At 44.5% G+C, this 24,061-nt stretch overlaps 1 protein-coding gene across 4 annotated transcripts in view; it reads left to right on the top strand.

Moving 5' to 3' along the window:
* The first annotated feature begins 8,453 nt into the window (after positions 1-8,453).
* Herc3 (HECT and RLD domain containing E3 ubiquitin protein ligase 3) overlaps positions 8,454-24,061 on the top strand; it is a 99,161-nt gene continuing 83,553 nt past the window's right edge. For 3 of the 4 annotated variants that reach the window (XR_005091101.1, XM_028895257.2, XM_028895260.2), the window contains exons 1-2: positions 8,454-8,673; positions 21,415-21,675. Coding sequence is in view for 3 of the 4 variants with exons in the window: in XM_028895257.2 (XP_028751090.1) it covers positions 21,444-21,675 (232 nt within the window). In the remaining variant the exon portion in view is untranslated. Of the gene's footprint in view, positions 8,674-9,365; positions 9,632-21,414; positions 21,676-24,061 lie in introns of those variants that run through there. The other variant, XM_037203782.1, reaches the window with a different exon arrangement.

Here is a 24,061-nt window from a genome sequence, read left to right on the forward strand (position 1 = left end):
CAAAGCAGCGTGTAGCCTAGAAACCTCTTTTATTATTTTATTTATTTATTTCTTTGACTAGCAAAAACTATAAAAACTATATCCAACACACAGCATAGTGCACAGCTTGGAGACACCTCTGTGTAACACAGCTTAGGTCAAGCCCTCACGCACCCTATGAACCCGCCATGGAGTAGCTCAAACCTGCAGGCTGCCACTAACTTGAGAGAGACAACTAGGATGCTGTTTTTAGCTTCGTTTTAGAATCTTTTTTTCTCAGGTTTTAGGTGGAAACTCTTGCCAACCCATTGGGTGCCATTTGTAGCTGGAGTTTTCTCCAATCCTGCCTGGTCCATGGTCAGGACAAATCTCTCTCACCCACAAGTCCTGTAGCTGCTCAGACACAACCGAGTAAACACACAAAGACTTATATTGCTTACAAACTGTATGGCCATGGCAGGCTTCTTATTATCTAGTTCTTCTATCATAAATTAACCCATTTCTATAAATCTATATTTTGCCACATGCCTTGTGGCTTACCAGGATCTTACATGTTGGTACTCATGGTGGTGGCTGGTAGTGTTTCCTGACTCAGCCTTCCTGTTCCCAGAATTCTCTTCTCTGCTTGTCCTGCCTATACTTCCTGCCTGGCTACTGGCCAATCAGCATTTTATTTATACAGAGTGATATCCACAGCAACTCAGCTAATATTGTTTTCCTTCTCAGGTCTTTGATGGGATTGAAGACTATATGGTTAGAGTTACTTTCTTCTGGTATCTTAGCTAAGAGCATATCAGGTACTAAATTTAGATTCTTCAGGATAGGACAGCTATTGGAGTAATCTCTGTAATTTGTCATTTACCTATAGTCTGGACATTTGGTATGTGTTTCCTGCTTGATGCTGTTCTTGCTGTTTGTGGTTCCATTTTTGCTTATGTTATTACCCTTTCTTTCTTTTGGACAATACTCAATAATCGTTCTTACTGTATATAGTTTTGTATTAAGTTTAGAACCTTATTATTCAGACAAAAAGGGGAAGTGTAGTGGGAATTCACTCACTCCATCCATGTCTTTGGGCTATCTGGCCTGATAGAGGCAGTGCTTCTTATCTGCCTATGTGACCACTTAAAAGGGAGGAGAAAGGGGGTCATGCTTTGGGGTGGTAAAGACGGGATCAGGCAGTGTAAAGCAGCCTGTGATAAGTCCCCAGTTTTCCAAGGACTCTGCAACTGGATTTACCTTATCCTGTGTCAGTGGATCTGTTTTCCCCATAGAACCCCTTAATAAATTCATATATCATTGAGGCTCTCACACTTAGGGCAACCAAGCTTAAACACCAGGCTTGCTATCTTACATGAACAACAGTTCCAGCATTCCAAGAAGTTATCTGTCATTGAGCAAATGATGTTAACAGGTTGGAGACGTTTTTTGTTTTATAGATCTCTTAAGCACAGTAATTTAAAATTAAAAAAAAAATAACTTTAGCCATCACAAGAACAGCTTGACAGGGTCAATTAGGCTTTCTTGAAATCTCTTCCCACAAGTAAGTTAGTTCATGACTTTTTAATTTAGCCCCAGGCACATTCTTAGAATGAGGATGAAAGCAAACACATTCTTTGCCAACATAACACAAGAATGGCCTCTAGGCCAGTTGCTTATGTGCTCCCCTCTGAATCCTCTTGAGCTGGGCCTCCACAGACCTCAATGCTATCTTTCCACTATGGTCTTCCAAGCTCATACTAGAATGGCTCTGAGTACAGTGCTCAACTACTTTTCTGGTCTAAAGTTCCAAACTCTTCTACATTCCTCAAAAATAAAGCAGCATGGTTCTTCATAGCAACAGTCCACTCTCTGGTTACATCTTAGTTAGGTTTCTCTTTCTATATAAAACACTGTGATCAAAAAGGAACTTAAGAAGGAAAGGATTTGTTGAAATTGACAACATGACTGTTCCATGGTATGGTTAAGAAGAAGGTTTTTATTGTAGATATGGGTGGGCAGGAAGAACTGCCCAAGGCATCTGGAAGAGTCCAGAGCAGAGATGAAAAGAAATAGACTGAATATGGTCAGCAAACTTGACTGTCCATGAGAGGAAAGAGGGTTGGGGAGAGTGAGAGATGAAGAGAAAGAAAGGACCAAGAGAGGGACCAGGAGGATCAAGGGAGAACATAGCTAAAATAGCAGGGTTATAAGGAGAAATGAACAACTGAGGTGGGGGAGGGAATCTCTTGAGCTGGGGGAAGCTTGGGAGGCAGTAATGAGAAGACCTGGGAAGAGTCAGGATGCCCAGCATGGTCTCTGTAATTTGTAACAGGTACTTGTGATACTGAGGATGCCTGGAGGCCAGCATGTGCTTTGATATACTAATAGGCACCACAGACAGTGCCATGGGTAAGCTAAGTGGCTCCTTTGATAGAGGAGAACTGGCTTCACAAGCTCCTAAGGAATGTTACCTTTTGTTCAACTGCCAGAATTTGGGGAAATGGAGTTTCCATTGGACCTGACAGGTTTAGGTTTATTTGGCTTAACTATATTGAGTCACAGTCTATTGAAGGATGCCAAGACAGAAAGTCAACTGAATAGTAACCTGGTGACAGAAGCTGAGTCAGAGTCCATAGAGGAGTGCTGCTTACTGGCTCTCTCTTTATGACTTGCTCAGCCTGCATTTTACAGAACCCAGGACCACCAGCCCAGGGGTGGCACCATCCACAATGGATTGGGCCTTCCCCTTGTCAATCACCAATTAAGAAAATGCCCTACAGGGTTGTCTACAGCCTGTTCTTAGGGAAGCATTTCCTCAGTTGAGGTTCTCTCCTCTCAGCTGTCTGTAGTTTATATCAAGTTGACTTAAAAACTAGGCTGCACAAGTGTCTCAGAGTTTCTATTGCTGTGATAAAACACTATGATCAAAAGCAATTTATAGAAGAGTTTATTTGGGCTTATGGTTCCAGAGGGTTTGTGATAGTTTGAAAGAAAATGGCCCCCACAGGGAGTGGCACTATTAGGAGATGTGGCTTTGTTGGAATAGGTATGACCTTGTTGGAGGAAATGTGCCATTGTGGGGGCGGGCGTTGAGGCCTCATATATACTTAAGGTATGCCCAGTGTTTCAGTTTACTTCCTGTTGTCTGTGCAAGATACAGAACTCTCAGCTACCTCTCCAGCCTACATGCCACCATGTCCCACTGTGATGATAATGGACTGAACTTCTGAACTATAAGCCACCCAATCAAATGTTTTCCTGTATAAGAGTTGCTGTGGTCATGGTGTCTCTTCACAGCAATAGAAACCCTAAGGCAGGGTTAGAGTTCATGGTGTGGAAACATGGCAGCAAGTGGCTGTCATGGTGGCTGGAGCAGCACGCTGAGAATTCACATCCTTTACTGCAGTCACAAAGTGAGGGGAACCCTAAAGGTGTTTATGGCAAAGTAGTGACCCACGAAGAGATGAGAGATGAGAATGAAAACTCAGTTCAGATAAAATTCATCAACCTGGATCAAGACTTCAGGGAGTCTGATATCAGGTGGTTTATTCCCGATATATTTAAGCCCAGTATAATTTAGAAAAAAAAAAGTTTCCTTGTTTTACATTGAAACCTGACCCAGGGTACAGGTCATTTCTTCCAAGAAGATGGGTTATAGAGGTAAGCTGTTTTGTATAGCTAGGGTCTAGTGAAGAATCTGGCTTGGCCTTGACCATCCAGATAGCACAGAGATCATTTGGGCTATTACCCACCTCTGGTCCTGGTTGTTGGAACTTAGGGGAACCTCTGGCTATCAGGGTCATTTAGATTATTGACTACCTCTAGTTCTGGTTGTAGGAGCTTAATATGGCCTGGTCCAACAGATAATGCAGATCACCAGGCCACATTAAGTAATTAATCACTTCTAATTACCAGTTTTCTGGATAGAAGAACAGGTTTTCCATCTTTGCCCTTGGAAAGACTCTCCTGTGTGCTTAACATTCCTTGTTTCCCTGGAGATTTGTGGGTCCAAGGACCTTTGTACTGTGCTCCCAACATCAAAGCATACAGAAGGAACTGGAAGTAGGTGAGGTCTTAAGCTTTCAAAGCCCACCCCACATGATATACTTCCTCCAGAAAGATTACATCTTCTAAACCTCCCCAAAGAGTGGCACTAACTGAGGACCAAGTATTCAAATACCTGAGACTATAGGGACACTTCTCATTTCAACCAGAACATCTATAACACAATTTGACATGATCACTTGGAAACAGTAACAGTAGGTTCCCCTGAAGGCCTATGACTTCTCCAGCTTGAGTTCTTGACCAGGTTTACAATAGCAGGAATAAATTTCTTCCTGTGAGGTAGGCCCCATATCTCATGTGAAAGTTGTTGGTTACCCCCATAACATTCACGTCACTCCTGTATCAGCGGGCACATCTTGCTTGGACATTGGTATTGCAGCATGCAGGGTCTTCTCCTGGTTAAGATCATGGATGACTCTCCTGACCCCCACAGCCTACATAGCACCATCTGGCACTCTGAAAACTAACCAGCAGGAAGGAAGCTCCCCATTTGATTTCTGTATTCCCTGACACTAAAATGTGTGGTATATTCAGCAACATGGTATTATCACCCAGTTCTGTGGCAACCAAGAGCAACGACAATAACCTGTACTGTTTTGGGGTCTTCTGGAGCCTCTCTGAGGAAGTATCCCATGCCTTGGATTTTCACTGAATAACCTATGGCTTCTGGGAGCAGCATTATCCACACTTGCAGGGTACCTCTATTCAAACTCCCTTTATTATTATGTTATATTATATTATGTTATGTTATGTTATATTATGTTATGTTATATTATGCTATGTTATGTTATATTATAATTCTAATTAGCTTAGAAAGAAGTGGATTTCCATAAAGTTTTTTCATGCATCTTAGCCATCTTAGCCTTTATTAGCCCTCTCTCCTGCATTTTCCTTTCCTCCTTCTCCATTCAGATCATCCCACCTCCCAGTATTCTCTTTTACTTTCATGTTTCATGTTTCATTGCTCCCCCACTTAAGGCCTCTCATGGGCCTTCAAAATTTCTGGCCTCCACAGAGCTAGGATCCACATGTAAGGAAGATCATGTAAGCATCATGTAGCATTTGTCTTTCTGGGCTTTTTTTTTTTTTAATATATATATATATATATATATATATATATATATATATATATATATATATAATTAAGTAGACAGAAAAAAAAGAAGAAAATTATGGGAAAATTACACACACACACACACACACAAAATTAAAAATAAGAAAATAATTTCTTGTCCGGGCGGTGGTGGCTCACGCCTTTAATTCCAGCACTCAGGAGGCAGAGGCAGGCAGATCTTTGTGAGTTCAAGGCCAGCCTGGTCTACAGAGCGAGATCCAAGAAAAGCACAAAGCTATACAGAGAAACCCTGTCTTGAAAAACCAAAAATAAATAAATAAATAAATAAATAAATAAATAAATAAAAAGAAAGTAATTTCTTTTGAAAAGAAGTGACAATAAAGTCTCTTCACTGTCCCACATGTAATAAATTCCTTAGAGTTTTGGCCATTTTATAGGAAGTTTACGGCGGTCTTTAGGTTATTCAGATATCATTTCCACCTCTCCTCTAGGCTTGAGTCTTGATAACCAACCTTTCTCTTCAATGTGGAACTTGACCCAAAACTGACTAGATCCAAAGGCAAAACATACCAACTAAAACTGAGATTATGAATTTTATATTTGACACAAGAAATAGGATCATACTCTTGTCTACCTTAAGTTGTCTTTAGCCGTCTACCTGATTCTCACTAGTGATATCATTTCCAAATTGCTTTTATATCTTTGTAGCAGACTAAGCTTTTCCAACAGTGCTACCCATCTGGAGAATGAGTGATGACTTTTGCTTCCAGCGTTTCTAAAAGCAGCTTTTGTGATTCAAATTTCAAAGGTTTGTAATTTTTTTTTTCTTTTAGGCCGTAGGTTTTTAAACCATGAATCACATCCTCATATGGAGTGACATCTCTGAATGTAAGGGTCATGAAAATGTTGTTGTTTCTGGATGTGAGGTGACCAGGAATTAAGTCAAAAGCCAATGAGTAAGAGACATTCCTGGCAGCACATTCCCCCCCCCCCATAGCAATTTCATACCTCACTGAATTCTTGTTTTGAACACACAGTAATGTACTTTGCACTGCACACATGGTCATACCACTAAGCATGATGTCATACCTAGCTCATCACTGCCTTAAACACCTTAAATACCAAAAACTCGGGCTTGAGACTACTGTGCAATGAACTGTGTTTTTACTGTGCATACAGTCTTCTGCTCTTATAGAAACATAATGGTTTAATTATGGGGAACAAAGACACACTATCTACTTACTGCCATTCGTGGGCAGGTTGGTGTTAAGTTAGGGTGCCTCTGGCATGGATTGTGGGAGAATGTTTAAGAAACTGAGTTGCTGACTTGAGGCTCATTTAAAAAAAAATCATTCAATGAATTTTGACTTGAGATTAGAATGTCTCATCATTTCAGAAATGACCTTAAACATACTTTTGCCATTTTTTTTTACTATGTATTTATGTGAAGTAGCTTTCTCAGCATGGAGGCTTATAGAATTAAGTTGTCTAATTCTGAAAAAACGTTGAAGTTGTTCTCTGTCCTGAAGTAAAAGGTATTCATCAAGATTTAATTCCTCGAATAAAATAAATGAGCACACCTGTGTCTCTAGTATGCTAATTTTCTGTCCTCTTTAACAAATGGTAAAACTGTATAACAAGGAATCATTTTGAAGTAAAATTCCTTAAGATTTCAATACCTTCTTTACATATCTATATGTAAAAAATTTGGGGGTTGTGGAGGGGCCCCAAAACAGCTTGACCACACAGCTGCCATGAGAGGCTCAGGGGTCTAGACACAGCTTCTGTGAGAGGCTTACTGGCACGCAACACCCAGATCCAGGAGACCACCCAGGGATCCACCCAGGGATGGGTGCCTAACATCCCAAACATTCCAACCATTAGGTAAGGTGGCCAGATGTCCCTGAGTCTAGGATACACCTATTTTTTTTTGTGTGTGTGAGTTAGAGGCCAGCCTGGTCTACTGAGAGATCTAGGACAGGCACCAAAACAACACAGAGAAACCCAGTCTCGAAAAACAAAACAAAACAAAACAAAAAAATTTAATCAAAATAAAATTACATCATTACCCTCCCTCATACCTCTCTCATGTGTCCCCCTCAAATTCACAGCCTCCTTATTATTGTTACATTTGTGTAAATAAGCCAGGTTGTACCGGGGGATCTGTTTTGTGTTCCTTTTTGGTATATGCTTTTAGGACTGACCAGCTGGTGTTGATAACCATTTAGGGGGCTCATGCCTTAATTTTTTATTAGTTCTTTGAGAATTTAGTACATTCTTTTGGGTTAAAGCCCCATGTTCAGAGTTTCAAGTTAAAGGCAGACAGAAACATGAATTCAATGTTGTCATGTAATTTTCTTGAAAAGATTATTTGAGGATGATAGCAGCCCCAGCGCAAGTCTGGGAGCATTTGTAGCCTTGGGAGAGGAAGAAGCTTGTAGGTTATCTTCGAGGCCTGGGAAAGTGGAGCTGAAACTTCATTTTTTTTCCTCCGCCATTTCTGGGATTTTAGACCAAAGGTGGTGTTTTATGATTTCACAACTGGTGACTTTCATGCTGTTTTCCGCAGAGTGCTTTCCTCTCTGGTCCCCCCTCTCTCTGTGCGCCACTGCAGGCCAGCAGATCTTGGTCCCTGTGTGTCACGGTTCGGAACCACCCACCACCTGGATGCAGTCATCCTCCATCCAGCTCAGGATGCCAGTCACCCATCTCTCACCTCTGCATGAATAAGAACCTGAGTCGAGAACCAAAACCCCACCATCCCACCATCGCTCCCCCCCCCCAAAAAAAAGCAACCAAGCAACCTGCAACCCCCCATCTCCTTCAATGGACATTGCTCCTTTGCATCCCAGCCGGCGAAAAAGCAATTTCACGCCTGGAAAGGTTACTCCACCACTAGCCCCTCTCCCTACGACCTCCCGGCTGTCGGTCCCACAACCTCCCAGCAGCGGACCCCACTACCTGCCGGCCACCTCTCGGTCACCCCCGCTCCGCCCCTGCCCTAGGTCCCGCCCCCTCCCGGTAACCTCCTCGCCGCGAGTCCCGCCATCTCCCCGCCCCCTCCGGTCACCTCCCGTCCCGACGTCGCCCCGCCCTCTCCGCACCCGCCGCGCCCCGCCCCGCTGCCGCCGCCACCATTGGCCGGGCGGGAAGTCGTTCCCCCTGCTCGTTCTGCGGCCGCGGGAGTGCGGGGAAACTTCATTAATACTGTGACGCGGGAGGTTGGGGAGGCCTGAGCTGCCTGAGGGCTGCGGTCGCAGGGTCGGCGCTGCCTGCGCTGCGGACGCGGGGTGCGGGGGCGCGGCGGCGATCTCCGGTGCCCGGAGCCGGCTGCGCCCGCGGGGAAGGGGGCTGGGCTGTCCGCAGCTCCCGGGGGCGGAGGCGCGCCTCTCCGCCCCAGCTTGGACGCGGGCCGTGGGTGACCTCCTGCGTGCCGAGCGGCGCGGCGGCAGGGGAATTCGCGTTGCGGCTGGCCGCGGGCTCCTCCCACCCAGCTGGCGGGCGGAGCTCCGGGGACCAGATCTCTGGTGCAGGCGTGCTGCGGCCGACCCGACGGCTGGACCCAGGAGCAGGTGTGTGGATTGAAGGGTTGAACCTGGGGAGACTCGCCCCGGCGGCGGCTGCGAGCGTGTGCAGCCCGGGCCCCCGGGGACGAGTGCTTGAACTTTGCTGTTCCAGGCTGTTTTCTGATTCTGTATTACTTTAGAGTTCATATTGGCCCCATTAGGAAGTACATTAAATTCTTACTTAAGACGTCTAAGGATTTTGCTGGGATTTGTGGGTGCTTTGGGGGGGGGGAGGACGATTCAAGTGATATCTTCCATTTTTATGTGCCTTCTGGCTCTTTCCACAAATAGGAAGCTATTTCTAGACCCTTTCGTTTGATAATTTGATGAAGTGAACTGGTTTTTAGCTTTAGTCTGGAAAGGAAGGAAAGCGGAGCAAAACGAGGATTAGCCTTTTTAAATGCAGCGAGAGCAATATGGTAAGCTCAGAGGCACATTACAGTGCAGCTCTTTTTGGTATTTCCTTTTCTTGGAGAAGGAGAGCGTTATAAATGAGGAAAGCAAAATAGGTGGATTACATACTCCAGTATTGACCCTATTGGAGAAGTTAAATTGCAGGAGTCAAATTATATGCAAAACTCCTTTGTCATGGAAAAAAAGCATGGCTCACAGTTACTAACTAGCCAGTGGGACTTGTTCAGTAAGTTGTCGCTTGTTGTGTTAAAAAAGAAGTAGGGGTCGAAAAATGTTCCAAACAGTGTTGGAGAAGTCATTGGGTCTTGCATTTCGTGCTGCGGGACAAATCTGAATCTCTTTAAGATTTGTATAATCACTTAAAAACATCTTTGTACATAATGAAAGTAGCACCCCTGCTGGAGACAGAAGATAGCTTTGCACCCGTTTCAGAAATAAAAGTGATGGTCTCCTAATCGAACGGGAGTCTCTGCGTAAGAAGGAGGAATGACGTCGGAAACTCATTCAGGGCCACAGACTGTGTGGTGACTCAGACCAATAAAGCTGTGAGGTGGGGGACCTTAACACATCTTCATGCTTCTCTTCGCTTTATTTGGGTAACTGGAGGTGCCTGTCTGTGACTTCTTGTATTGCATGTAGAGGATATAGTAACAGGGAGACACGAGAGTACTGTAGCAGTTACTGTAAACTAGCTAGCTGTGAGAGATACCTGGGGAAATGAACAGCAAAATGGAGTTATTTTTTTCATAATTTTTGTCCAGTCTAAACGAGAGATTATTTGAAAGTATTTTTTTTTTTTAAATTTTTTTACTGCTCCTATTAAATGGCCAGAATTTTCTAAGGTCCTCTTTAAGACTCTCATTCCCATTAAAGAGGACTAACTTCATCAAGGGTGATTTGAGGTTATCTTAACCAAACCCCTGTCTTGAGATACACTGGAGAACCTTCAGTCTTGAGCGGTTAAAGGAATTCTTATTTTCAGATGTCTACTCTTTCTTTTCTTTTGGAGATGGAGTCATGCTATACGGTGTAGACTGGTGTCTAATTGACTATAGCCCAGATATGTACTGAACTCTCAGTAATCCTCCTGCCTCAGCCTCGTAAGCAACTGGGATTGCAGGTGTACAATACCACTCTAGGCCTACGTATTTTTAAGCACTCTGCAGAGTCCTATTCTTTTGTTATGTCTTTATATAACACCCATGTTGAGGTGGGACAGTTCTGGCGTCTGGTCCAGGTGCCTAGAGTATGATTAGGGGTGAGTTAACTTAAGTCCTCGGAGCCTTGGTTTTTTCCCCCCAGTCTTGTAAATGGAGATAATACCGAACGCACAGAGCTGATAAGAGGATTAAACAAAATTATGTGAAGGCTCGGATTGATACAGCTGCTTGGTGTGGGACAGTAACGTATCTTTATTCTTTCCCTTTGCTTTGAGGTAGTGAAGAGAAGAAGGTGAGTCCAGAAAGCAGGGGACCTAGTTTCTGAGCTCCGAGTCAACGGCTTCTCCTTCCCCTTCTTCTTCCTTCCCCTTCGTTCTAAGAGGGGGTTTCATGTAGCTGAGGCTGACTTTGAACTCCCCAGGTAGCTGGTGACAACCTCAAACTGATCCCCCTGCCTCCACGCTCTTAAGTGCTGGACTACAGGCTGCACCTTGCTCTGTAGCCACCTAACCGTAGTCACTTGGTCTTGAAGCTCTCAGCTGCCATTTCTGACGGGCTGGTAAGCCTGTTTCCGTAAGATGGCCCCTTTGACAAGACAGCCCTGCTCTCTGAAACGTTTAGAACATTCAGAAATGATACTTGCTGGTGTTAACCGCGTTTCTGTATAAGTGAGCTGGTTTTATCATGAGTCAAGGTTGTGGAGGGCAGTCTGGTTAATTCTATGGAGACTTGTTCACTCCCCCTCTCCCTCTGGCTGGCTGAAGTTCTGGTTGTGTAATCACTGATGATTTAGGGAACACGAGGTAACTTATTGCACACATTTTTGTCTTTTTACATTTTCTTTGGAAATGTTTTGTTAGCGTATAGTAATTATGCATAATAATGGTTTCATTTTCACAGTTTCATAGATCTGTGATGTATTTTGATCATCTGCAGCTTTGTCTTTAAACTCATATTTACAGAATTGGAGTGTCTGGCTGTTGGGTTTTGGTCTCCTTTTGTGGGAGACACAGTTCAGAGTCATGTTAAAGAGTATGGCTTGTAGTCTACTAGAGGAGATTTGAATTTTGCCTTTTGACTTAGGAAGTTTCTATTTCAGCTACTTATTTACATGTTCTTGGGCAAGTGATTTAATCTTGCTAATCTTGAGGTTTCTAAAGTGGTTTTGCCAACTTACCCTCCCACCAGCTGTGCATAATAAGACTGCTGGCCTGTCTAGGTCCTTGAACTGTCAGAGGGTAAATTAAACCAAGTGTTTATTTAGATCTGGACCCAGGCTAGGTTTGCAGCCACAGCTAGCATCGGTTTTTCTCTGTTCAGAAATTATTTCTGAGCCCTGTCCTAGTTAGGGTGACTATTGCTGTGATGAAACACCATGACCAAAAGCAATTTGAGGAGGTGAGGGTTTGTTCGGTTTATGCCTCCATATCACACACAGGTCATCTTGAAAGGAAGTCAGGACAGGGACTCAAATGGGGCAGGAACCTGGAGGCAGGATCTGATGCAGAGGCCGTGGAGGGGTGCTGCTTTGCGACTCATTCAGCCTGCTTTCTCATAGCATCCAGGACCAGTTGCCCAGGGTGGCACCACCTATCATGGGCTGTTCCCTCCTCCATCAATCAATAATTAAGAAAGTGCCCTACAGGCTTGCCTACAGCCTGATCTTACGGAGGCATTTTCTTAATTGAGATTCCCTCTTCTCTGATGAGGGAATTTTAGCTTGTGTCAAGGCTGATGTAAAAACTATCCAGCACAGGCCCCTCTTATGTATGTACAGGGCCCCAGCTGGTCTCTAAAGTAGGAGAAATGGACGAAAGAGTCTCAGGCTTGTAGCTACCATGGAGAGCCAGATTACCATTCTCTCAAGTGTAGCATATGGGTGTGCTTGCTACCTCTCTGTCTGTCTCTGTCAGTCTCTCCCCTGTGGGGTGTGTGTGTGTGTGTGTGTGTGTGTGTGTGTGTGTGTGTGTGTGTGTGTATGAGTGAGTGATGATAAGGCCTTGCTGGGCATGGTGATCACACACCCCTCCTAGGGCAGGATGATTGTCATGGGTTTGAGACTACTCTGGACTACATGCAAGACTCAAAAAACAGAACCATGGAGAAGATCTAGATGGCAGTGTAGCTCATGGTATAGCCCCAAGTTCAGTCTCCAATACTGGAAAAACCAAATAAACAAAAAACACCATTTTCTGGCTGCGGTAGTTCATGTCTTTAATTTTAGTGCTTAGGAGGCTGAGGCAGGAGAATTAACATGAGCTTGAGGCCAGTCTGACCCATATATTGAGTGCCTTGCCAGCTTGGGTTTAATGAATTAGATTCTTAATGAGCTAGACAGTCTGGCTGTAGGCTTAGGAAGAAAATTCCTGTGCTGTGGAGTATTCACATCTCAATCTTCACTAGCAAATGCCAACTTGTTCTCCACAGTCATTCCAGCTTGGGCTACAGAGTGACCCTGTCTTCAAAAAGCAAAATGAAACAAAAATGCCGGGTATGTTATCACACACCTGTGATTCTGGGGCCTCTGGTCGTTTCCAGATAAAAAGCCAATCCTCTGGACAGTCTGTTGACACCAGTTCCTGTGTGTAAAAGTGTATCGGTATGTGTGCACATGTTCCTGTGCATGTATATGCGCATATGTACACATGTATAATTTCAATTGACGGGGGAAATAAAAGCCTGCTTACCCAAGCAGGGGATCCTGATCCTCTCTGTTTAATAACAGCTTCATTGTAAAAGGCATTTCACTTTCAGTCTGCTGAAACAAGGGGGTCCATTTTAAATGGAGAAACGCATTGTTATTTTTGTTAGGAATAGAGACTCAATCAGCCATTTCCAGCATGGAAGCATAACTGCGCATAGGTTAAAACTGGCAAGTGGTCTTCTCAGATCAAGAGTCAGCTCACTGGGCACTCTGTGCTCTTGTATTCTGCTGAGAACAGGAGACATTAAAGATGGACACGGCCTGGGTCCTCCGCAGACGCTGGGTGTCTGTGTGGGCATAGGGTGCAGAGGGAGGCTCTGGGAAGTGGAACATGCCGCCACAGTGCTTTTTCTAAACTGTGAAATACTTGTAAAGCAGTGCAGGTGATGCGTATGTTGAGAAGTAGAAGGACAGAGGCAGAACATCATCCTGCTTTGGAGCTCCTCCCGTGTGGTCCTTCTGGGTTGTGACCCCTGCCCGTGATGCCTCCATAAAGCACTACACAGAAGGTTCTGTGTTTGTGAAGGTTTTTTTTTTTTTTTTTTTAAATTTATACCTTTACCACCACAATGCGTTTGTGTATTTAAACTCTGTAAAAATTTATCATATTCTGATTTCTTCTGTAACTCAAAACTGTTTCTAAGACCCAGTTATACTGTTAGTTTATTTTTTAACTGCTCTACAGTATTCTATTTTATGCATGTGGTATAGTTTATGTTTCCTTTGAGACAAGTCCAGGCTGGACTTGAACCCCTCAACCTCCTGCCTCTGTAGATTACCTTTTAGCCATCACACACAGCATTCTTGTCTCTGCCCTGAGCATCTTCTCAGGTGATGCCTTATAGGTATGCACCACCATAATCCACCCCCCCCAGCCTGTTTCTAATAATTATGAAATTCTTATACATATATCATGATGCCTGGATTAGTGAATTTCTCACTGCATTGTATGGTAAGGTGTCCAGTAGCCAGTGTGCTGACTTATATTAAAATGAAAATCAAATAGTCTCATAGTATTGAAATTTCAGTTCTTCAGTTGTATTGGCCACACTCTGGACACACAGCCACTGTAGTAGACAGTGCCAGCACACAGCATTTCGGTACTGCTGCAAGTTCCAGGTTGCCGGGGTTCACTGTCCCTGCGGCTCTGCTCTTGCAGGAGGGCCGTAGATCCTTAACGAGTTGACAGTCTGGTCCACGGCTCAGGAATAAAACGGCTGTGCTGTGCCACATTCACACCTCCAGAGAGAGCTTCATTAGAAAATGCCAACTTGCTTTCCAAAGCTGCTAATGGCAGTTCACACTTATTAGCTGTGAGTCAGCGCTCTGGCTGTTCTGGTGTTACCAGACTTTCCAATTCTCGCCAGGCTGGCTGGGTGTCTTTTGAAGTCAGACCACAGCTCCCACTGAGAGAGAGCCTCTCGTTCGTCCAGCTTCACAAAGCCTGGCGCCAGGTCGCGAAGGAGGCATCCCGGTAAGAAGGCGATGGGCAGGGGCGGGAAATGCTTTGTATGATGGCTGAAAGGGTCAGAGGACCCGAGTCCCACTAAAGTAAAGGATCCGGAGGACGCAGAAGGGAGTGGATGCCTTGTTGAACATTTGCTTGCCTTTTATGCTACTCTTGCTGGTGGCAAACCTTTTAATAATAAAGCATGCCATTAGAGTGAATTTTGTTACTGGTGTTTGAGTTTTGCCTCAAAATTTATTTGCAGCTTGGATTTGGGGCATACCTGCAATGACTGCATCCTTCTTTGTACACGGCCTTTCCTGCATATGGATCACTGCTCCTGTAGCTACTGCTGAGCCTATTTGAAAGGAAGTCTGTCAGTATTTTAAGTGAGATTACGAGTCCTTCCTGCATGTTCTTTAGGTGTCAGTGACTTTCAGAGGAGTGGGAGTCACTTGTCAGGCTGCTGTGGACATGATGTTAAGACCGTTTAGGAGAGGGAGGTGGCCATTCCATGTTCAGCTCACTCACAAGGACTGGTACGCAGAGATCTGTCTACCTTTTCCATCCAGATTTTAAAGCGAGCCCGGAAAGCTCTCTAGTAGCCTCAAGTGCCCTGGTGAAATGGGGGTGTGTTGGCAGCTTGGCCTTGCTGTGGTGCAGACTTGGCAGGACATGACTAATGCTGGCCCCAGCCAAGGAGATGAGTGACACCTCAGCCTCTTCTGGAACTGTCTTGTCTGCAGAGAGAGGCCTCAAAGCAGAGAGAGCACCAGGCCCTGGAGGCATCGCCGTGACGTTGATGGTCACTTACTACCTTAAGCTAGGACAGTGCTGAGTCCTTCCTACACACATCGCCATAGAACTCCGTTCCTCCTCTCCATGGGAGGGAGAGAAAGGAAATAGACCTGGGTCTCAGGACTTCCTCCTCCAGGATTTCCAGTTAGTGTGCGGTTAACTCAGGACTTGAGCCGAGTGGGCCCGTTTGACCATTCAGAGTATCAATCTTTTACCAAGACTAGATGAGGAAAAGGAGAATATGCCGTGTGTGACGCCCAGGGCAAGTTGTCCTTTGAAAGCCGTCCTGCATTTGTGTTGTGATGGAAGGAATGAGAGGCAGGAGGTGAAGGCTGAGACGGAGGAGGTATAATCTATTGTCTTCTGCCGCAGGCTCTCTAATTGTGTATTTTGAAGGGAAATAAAAGAATCTTCCCTAAGAGCAAGGGAGAGGCAGTAAATGTAGAAAAAGGGATGCGTGAAGCCGGGAAATCAAAATGCTCAGTGATGCACAGACCATGGCTGAGCGAGATGTTAAGTTTGTGGACACTGGCAGTAGCCAGCTTTAGGGATTGAACCAGAGGATGCCTGTAGATCAAAGCTGAATTAATGGTTGGGGTGGTGGTGGTGGTCCTCCCCCTTTTGAAACAGAATCTCACTGTGTTACCTAGGGTGGTCTCAAACTCGTGATCCTCCTGCTTCAGTCACCCAAATGCTGGGATTTGCAGGCATGTGCCATCATGCCCAGTTACCTAGCGTTTTTTTTAAACACACTGAACTTCTTTCCTGACCACTGGATGATTGCAGTGCCCCCTTCTGCCATTTTGAGACATTCTGATGACCTTAACCATATTCCCAATTAGGAAGTAACTAACTCATCTACAGAGGTGCCTCTGGTTTGTGGCTACTGTTTAATTCTCTTGGCAAGAAGATTTTACTTGACTACTTGAAGATTTCTTTAATTCAAGGGAGGTGAAGTTTTGACGGTTTTCTTGTTCTTTTATTATTATTATTTTTTTCTACTGGTCAACCGGAGGTCATGCTTCAGGCTTCTCGAGTAGGATGATACTCCCCCAGCACTGAGAGTTCAGCTGTGTCTCAAAAACAAACTCCTCCAAAGCTGATTGACTCAGGATGCCAGCATAATAATGAAGGGCGATGTCATGCAGGTTGGGATTCTTGGACCCCATTGGTCAACATGTTTTATCATTGTTGTAGAATTGTCCCTGGCAGGAAACAGTGATTAGGTTGTTTGTTAATCATGAACCCAAGCAAGACTAATGGCTGGGTGAATTTAGTGACTGGTGTGATGGAGCCCTAGCTACTCCACTACACTGTTAGGAAGCAATTCTTCAGTACAACCAACAGTCAGATGGAGCATCGGTCAGGGTACTCATTCTTTGTGGACAGTTCTGGGGACTCTTGGGGATGCTGAACAGTCAGCAGTCCATTGTAGGCTCCTTATTGGAAGGTCTGGAGTGTGGAGTCTGAATTCAAACCCTTCCTGTGCTGGAGTGTGAATGTGGTCGTAGTGATTGCTTCTGTCAGCACTCTGTCTCAGATTTTTTTTCCCGTGTGTGTGTGTGTGTGTGTGTGTGTGTGTGTGTGTGTGATAGACTAAGACCTATGACTTTGACTCAGGATAAGCTCAAATTGTCTTACCTCTTGATGTTCTTAATGATATAGTTATTAATATTATCAGTCAGGATTTCTTTTATTACAAGCAAAAGAAACCCAATTCCAACAAAAGTAGGTGCCTGGAACAACAAACTTTAAAAAGCACAGTTTATTTGGTTATAAATAAATAGTTGACTCTCATTATTTCCAATAATTACATTTTATAAAGCTGCCGTGATCACCACATCAGTGACTCATGGCAGCCTTATTTCCTGGCAGATACAGAAGGGGGTACAGTGTTTTTGTCCCCGCCAGTGTGTAATCTTGCTTTATGTGTGCTAGTCAGTATGTATTAGAACTAACTGTCTCTGTCTACACGACTGAGGAAGGGCGCGTGTTTTCTTGCTCTGGGTAATGTGATGTACGTATTTTAACGGTAAGCCCCTGTAAGTGCTGTCCCGTGTGAACACTCAGATACAGCTGCTTTCCCAAGCTCTCTGTGTCATTGTTCTGCACACTAGATATTGCTCTGGCACCTTTTGGAGGCGGCTTGATGGAAAGATTCAAGAATTTTCCCTTTTTTTTTTTGGTCCTATTACTGATAGTTAACGGACTTACAAATGACATTTTACGTTATTCATGGGGAAAACTCACCCAAGACACACATTTTCTTTGTGCAAACAGCCTTCTTGCACCCAGTGTCACTACAAGGCACTTGAGCTCTAAGCTTGAGGGCCATTTTGAACAGCAAGATCACTGACATGTCCAGGCCACACCATCAAGCAGTGTGTAAGAAGAATTCCTGCAGACTTCTGAGCAGGATCTCAACTGTGGTCCTCTGGATTGCACAGGGAAACACTCTTAACTGCTGAGTCATCTCTCGCCCCAGACGCGTTTTCTTATATTGGCTAATACTGTAGTTGCTCAGAGGGTGGATTTATTTTAAATTTTACATGATATTTGGTATCCGGACTACAGTGTAGTCATTCCAAAAGTATTTTTGTGTTGTGCTATTGTAGGTGACATGTTACATGCGTGGCAGGGTTAACCTGTGGATCTGTGTGGACCTTGGTGTCGATCTTGGATCTGGAGCACGGCTCTGCTGCCTCCAGCTCTGTGACCAGCTCAAGCTATTCTTGAGCTCTGTGAGTGATGCTTTATCCAAAAGTGGTTGTTACGATGATGACAGGAGGTAATAATAAATTGTGTATGATTACAGTGGTTGATAGACAGTGTAGTATTGTGGTGTTAATGCAATTATTGATAGGACAGAGAAAACAAAACCATAAAATACTAAAATGAAGAAAGAAATGATTGTGGATTAGCAATTGAGCAACCCGGGGAAGTTCCATTATAAACAAATGATGTTCTTATCCTTGTACCCTCTCTGCCTGTTTTCTACTTTAGATTTTCTTCCTTAATCTTTGCAGTTCATCAAAGAACAATACTTGCCCGGTAGTGGTAGCACACACCTTTATTCCCAGCACTCAGGAGGACATCCAGGGCTACATAGAGAAACCCTGTCTCAAAAAACCAAAAAAGCAAGCAAGCAAGCAAACAGACAAACAAAACCTTCAAAACTTAAGCTTAATATTTTTTAGTCTAGCATCTAGACACCGTACCATACTAAACTCTTGGGAAGAAGCAATACTTACTTAACCTGGTTAAGACATCGAAATAAATTCAGTTTTATATTTTCATGCCTTTGTTGAAAGCTTCAAAAATTCAAAGCCTAAATTAGAATTACTATAGTGCAGTTGTGGAATTATGGTATACATACAATTGAACATCATCATGGATACAGTACTGTATCTGTTGTCAGGAAGGGTTGAAACAGTTGACTTCATTGGATTACATTCTGTTTGTAGCCATTGGTTTTAGGAGAAAGGAGTTGCCCATCTTAAAATCTGCATTTGCACAGAAAGGCTGTCTGTTTTGTGCCCTTAGCCCCTCAGATGGTAGCCAGAATTCTTCCTGTGGATTGGTTGGTGGTGTGTTCTTGACATGTTGTGCCTAGCCCTATAATCCATAGTGAGATTGACATTTCCTTAGGATCTGGCAATGATTAAGTAGGACACCTGTAATGTATGTAGTACAGTTCAGATGTCCTGATGCTTTCCTGAGAATCTGAAAGTGACTCTCAGTTGGGGGCAGTTCAGCTTTAAGTAGTTAGAAAAGAAAATTTAATATTATAATTAAACATATATGAAAATTGAAATGTAATCTAAATGTTCCTAAGGCTAGCCAGTCTTTGGGAGATTCCCTTTAATATCCAAATAAAGTGATTTAAATGACTAGATATCTTCTCCAATTGTCAAGAATTCCTAGGGCAAGAAACAGTGTTTAAACTTATCTGTCATTTACCTAAAATTCTTGGTAATTTTACACAGTCTGTAATCTTCTTTCAGTCTTCATGATGTACTCTGTAATTCCCCATCCCTGCCAACGTTCTGAAATTTCCCCATACTGGTAAAGTACTTATTGTAAGGATGCCGTGTTTTTACTTTGACAGTTTGGGATTCTGAAAGGTATTTACAGGCAGCATCACACTGAATGCCAGGCATCGCTATTTTCAAATCTGCTGCTTCCCACTCTGTACTGGCCAAGCATGTGACCATGTCACAGGCTTCAGTCATCCTCTTCATCTGGCATCTCAAAAGAGGAGGAACCCTCCCTTGCTTTGTGCTTACAGTGCTGGGGATTGAATCCAGGGTCTTGTGGCATGCCCTCGTCTGCTTTTTATGACATGCTTGGGATTTCCTGCCTTTCTTTTCTGAAGCCTGAACATTTTTCTCAGAACTAGAGAGGCTCACTAGGTGTTTTCTTCAGTGGGGAGCCACCTGCTTGATATTTCCAACTGGAGTGACAGTAAGAGCAAAAAGAACTTTTGAAGAACTGCCTCATCATTTTCCAGAGCAGCCCCAGCACTCTCTAGAACAGCTCCACCATTCCATAGAGTAGCTCCACCCTTCTCTAAAGCAGCTCCACCCTTCTCTAAAGCAGCTCCACCATACCCTAGAGCAGCTCCACCATACCCTAGAGCAACCCCACCATACCCTAGAGCAACCCCACCATACCCTAGAGCAACCCTACCATACCCTAGAGCAGCTCCACCATACCCTAGAGCAGCTCCACCATACCCTAGAGCAGCTCCATCATACCCTTGAGCAGCTCCACCATACCCTAGAGCAGCTCCACCATACCCTAGAGCAACCCCACCATACCCTAGAGCAACCCTACCATACCCTAGAGCAGCTCCACCATACCCTAGAGCAGCTCTACCATACCCTAGAGCAGCTCCATCATACCCTTGAGCAGCTCCACCATACCCTAGAGCAGCTCCACCATACCCTAGAGCAGTTCCACCATAGCCTAGAGCAGCTCCACCATGCCCTAGAGCAGCTCCACCATACCCTAGAGCAGCTCTACCATACCCTAGAGCAACCCTACCATACCCTAGAGCAGCTCCACCATAGCCTAGAGCAGCTCCACCATGCCCTTGAGCAGCTCCACCATACCCTTGAGCAGCTCCACCATACCCTAGAGCAGCCCCACCATTCTCTAGAGCAGGCCCACCCTTTTCTAGAGCAGCCCTACCATTCTCTAAAACAGGCCCACCCTTTTATGTTCCTCTTAGCAATAGAAGGACTCCACCTTATCTGGCCTTGGTGTGTATGAATGGTAGAGAGGAGGGAGATTTTTGTCTTTATTCGTTTGAAAAAGCATACTTTTGTGAGGACATATTTTTAAAAGCTTGTGGATCTAATGTCAACAGTAGTCAGTCAGCCAAAGTTGATGCCCTGCTGTATGGAAGAAGCCTGCGTTCCTTTACAGTTTCTGTTGAAGGGTGTTACAAATCTGATAGAATTTGGTGAGTGGAAAGAAGAAACTACCCCTTCAGTTAGGTTAGTACCATATCATGGGAGACAGGCCCCGAGGGATGTAGGGAGCCTTCTTCCAGGCAGGAAGTGTGACCCAAGTATTGGTGATGGATGTGGGGGAGAGCATACTGTTTCCTAATTTCTCACTTTGCTTCAAGTGGCAGCATGCTGTCAATGGAGCTAATAATAGGTCTACCTAGTGGTTGGTTCAAATAAAAACAATTTTTAAAAAAGGCAGAAAGCATGCAAAAGGAAGGAACATTGAGAAAATCCGAGGTGAGTTCACCCCCATCTCTGCCTAGTGATGTGTGCAGTGACTCAGCCTGGACTCTGCTCCCCATCATCGACAAGTGAACCATGCTTTTTTTTTTTTCCCTGTGTTCATTTAGTAACATAAGGAAGATTTATTTAAATCTTGCATTTTAAGTGTTAGTAAAACCCCAAACAACATCTTTATTACTTGTAGCTACTTTTGACAACTAAAGTGTATTAGATGCAAGACATGATTATTAGGAGAGCACCGGTTTTAATTATCACAAAAGTAATGGATTGTGTTACAAAGTTTTCATCAGCTGTTACATCCTTTGCTAACATGAGAGGGTTATTTTAATTGGTTGAATTTGCTACTTGATTTCTTCTGACATTTTTTAAAACTTGTTTTTTTTTTTAATCATTTTTTTCCTCCCCCCACTTTTTTTTTTTTTTTTTTTTTTTTTTAAAAAAAAACAAAACAAAACTGTCTTCTAGGCTCTATGACTCCCTGAAGGATAAGAACCATGCTGTGCTGGGGGTATTGGTCTCTGGGCCAACCAGGCCTCAGCTCCAACCTGCGCCCCGGCGGAATCGTAGCCGAACCCCAGGTCTGCCGCTTCATATCCGACAGAACCATCAAGGAAGTGGCATGTGGTGGAAACCACTCAGTGTTCCTGCTGGAGGGCGGAGAGGTTTACACGTGCGGCGTCAACACCAAGGGGCAGCTTGGCCACGAGAGGGAAGGCAACAAGCCAGGTGAGTGCCGCTCCTGCCTCGGTGGTCAGGACCTTGCTAAGGCAAAAGGTAGTGGGTCCTTCCTGGCCAAGCCCTCTGCTTCGGGGAAGCTCTGGCTCCCTCGTGCGGTGCAGTGCAGTGCAGTGCAGCGCAGTGCAGCGCAGTGCAGCGCAGCGCAGCACAGTATTCCCCACGGAGCTGCGTCTAATTTAAGCGATGGAATGGAAAAATAGAGTTGCTTCTTTTAAACTTATTATACAACATGCAAATCAGGCTTGAGAGGTGATTTTCCCTAGTAATTGAAAGCTAAGCCGTGACACTTTTAAACAGGGAGTCCTCACGTGATCAGTATCAGAGGTTTTCCTCCCCGATTACCTCTTCCTTCTTTCATTTCGGCAACATGCTTTTCCAAAGCCTTTGGTGCTGAGCACTGTTCGGGACGGTGAGAGGAGGGATGCTGGGATGAGCTAAGCCTGTGGTCCTTGTGGCAAGGGCTACGTGGATCTTTGGGTGCCAAGTAGGCTGGGGTGAAATGGAGAGGTGAGGTGGGCAGAGCAGGAGGGATGAGTAGATGTTTGACCCTTGAGCATTTGTGTCCGTGTGTAGTGTGCCTGTGTACCTGTATGTTACTGAGGTAGGTATAGGTAGACAGGTGTGTGTGTGTGTGTGTGTGTGTGTGTGTGTGTGTGTGTGTTCCTGAGTACTGAGTGTACGCCGGGGTGTGGGTGGACAGGTGTGTGTGTGTGTGTGTGTGTGTGTGTGTGTGTGTGTGTGTGTGTGAGTGTGTGTGTGTGTGTGTGTGTGTGTTCCTGAGTACTGAGTGTACTCAGTGGTGTAGGTAGACAGGTGAGTGTGTGTGTGTGTGTGTGTGTGTGTGTGTTACTGAGTACAGAGTGTACGCCGGGTGTGGGTGGACAGGTGCACCAGTGCCGCCGTGCTGACTCTCATAATAAGGGGGTAGGAAAGGCTAAGCTGAAAAGGCAGGAGCTCATCAGTGTCCTTACGTTAGTGCTTTTCATTTATTTCTGACAACCAGGGTGCATTTTCCAGGCTGTCAGGTTACCTCTTTTTTCCTTTCACTTTATCATTATAGAACTAGGTTTGACACTCAGTGGACGTATAGTGTAGACTTGTGACCTTAGAGAGGCAGTGCTGAGGTGAGCCTCCTGGACTGTGCTCAGGGTCCATTGGCACGCTTGGGAGCCAGGTTCTTTGCTCCTTGCCGTCCCGTTCACTCAGTCCAGATCAAGTCTAGACAGCAGCTTCACTAAAGAGCAGCCGTGGGGCCTGGAGAGATGGTGCAAAGAGAATGGCCGCTTTCCCCAGCACCTGTACCACTTGGCTCAGAACCTCCTGTAACTCCAGCTCTAGGGGACCCAAGGCCTTTTTCTGGTCTCCAGGCACTCACACAGACGAACATAAATTCACATAATTTTTTAAAAGAGAAAAGACCAGGGATGGTGTCCTGTAACCCCAGCATCTGTGGGCCTGGAGGATCAGGAGTGCCCATCTGTGTTAAGGGGAATTGCATCAGATGACCTGACCAAAGTTGTTTCCTCTGTATGTACTCTAGGCTGTGGCACGTGGCTACGCCTCACAGTTTCTCTGCCCAAATGCCAGTCTTTAATCGTGACTTCATGTTGAACATACGAAAACAACAGACTCCAGGATTGGTTTTAGAAGAATTGGGAAGTTTGTGGGGTTTGACAGTGAATGCTTGTAATCTTAGCACTTGAGAGGTAGAGGCAAGAGGACCCAGACTTCAAGGCTGTGCTCAGCTGTGAAGCATGTTGGAAACTCTGTCCCCTGCCCCAAATTATGAGGTGTATGAGAATGCTCAGTGGCCTTCCTCTTGTTCACTGTTTGCACCTGAATTCCCACTTGGAAAGCGTCCACTATGTGTGCCCATGTGGATGTAATTGCAGCTTTCCTAACACATTGCCCTGATTCTTGGGATTTTAGGGAATGAGTTTGTAGACTTACCTATCGACCAATGTCCTTTTGTGCAATGCATCTAATATGAAGTGTTCAAATGACTGATTGTTCTGTGCAGTATAATACAGTGAGAAGTGTCAATAATTAATAAATGAGTAAATCATATTTATTATCTTTTACTAATTAGTATATATAGTAATATAGGTACTATATATAATACATATATATTACTATGCAGTAATATATATACCAGTTGGTAGATATATACATATAGATATCTACCTTGAAGGCAGTGGGAGATTTTTTATTTTTACTGAAGGACTTCTTGGTGGAAAACATTAAAAACGCAGACCTTTTTCTACTTCTTCTTACAACTCACTGTCTCACATTAAGCTCATTAACATCCCATTTCTTCAGGCGAGAGGCAGAGTGAATGCCTACCCATGGAAGCCTGCCCTTCTTAGGGAATGTT

The sequence above is a fragment of the Peromyscus leucopus genome, chromosome 3 (genome assembly GCF_004664715.2).
Source record: "Peromyscus leucopus breed LL Stock chromosome 3, UCI_PerLeu_2.1, whole genome shotgun sequence".
Taxonomy (NCBI): domain Eukaryota; kingdom Metazoa; phylum Chordata; class Mammalia; order Rodentia; family Cricetidae; genus Peromyscus; species Peromyscus leucopus.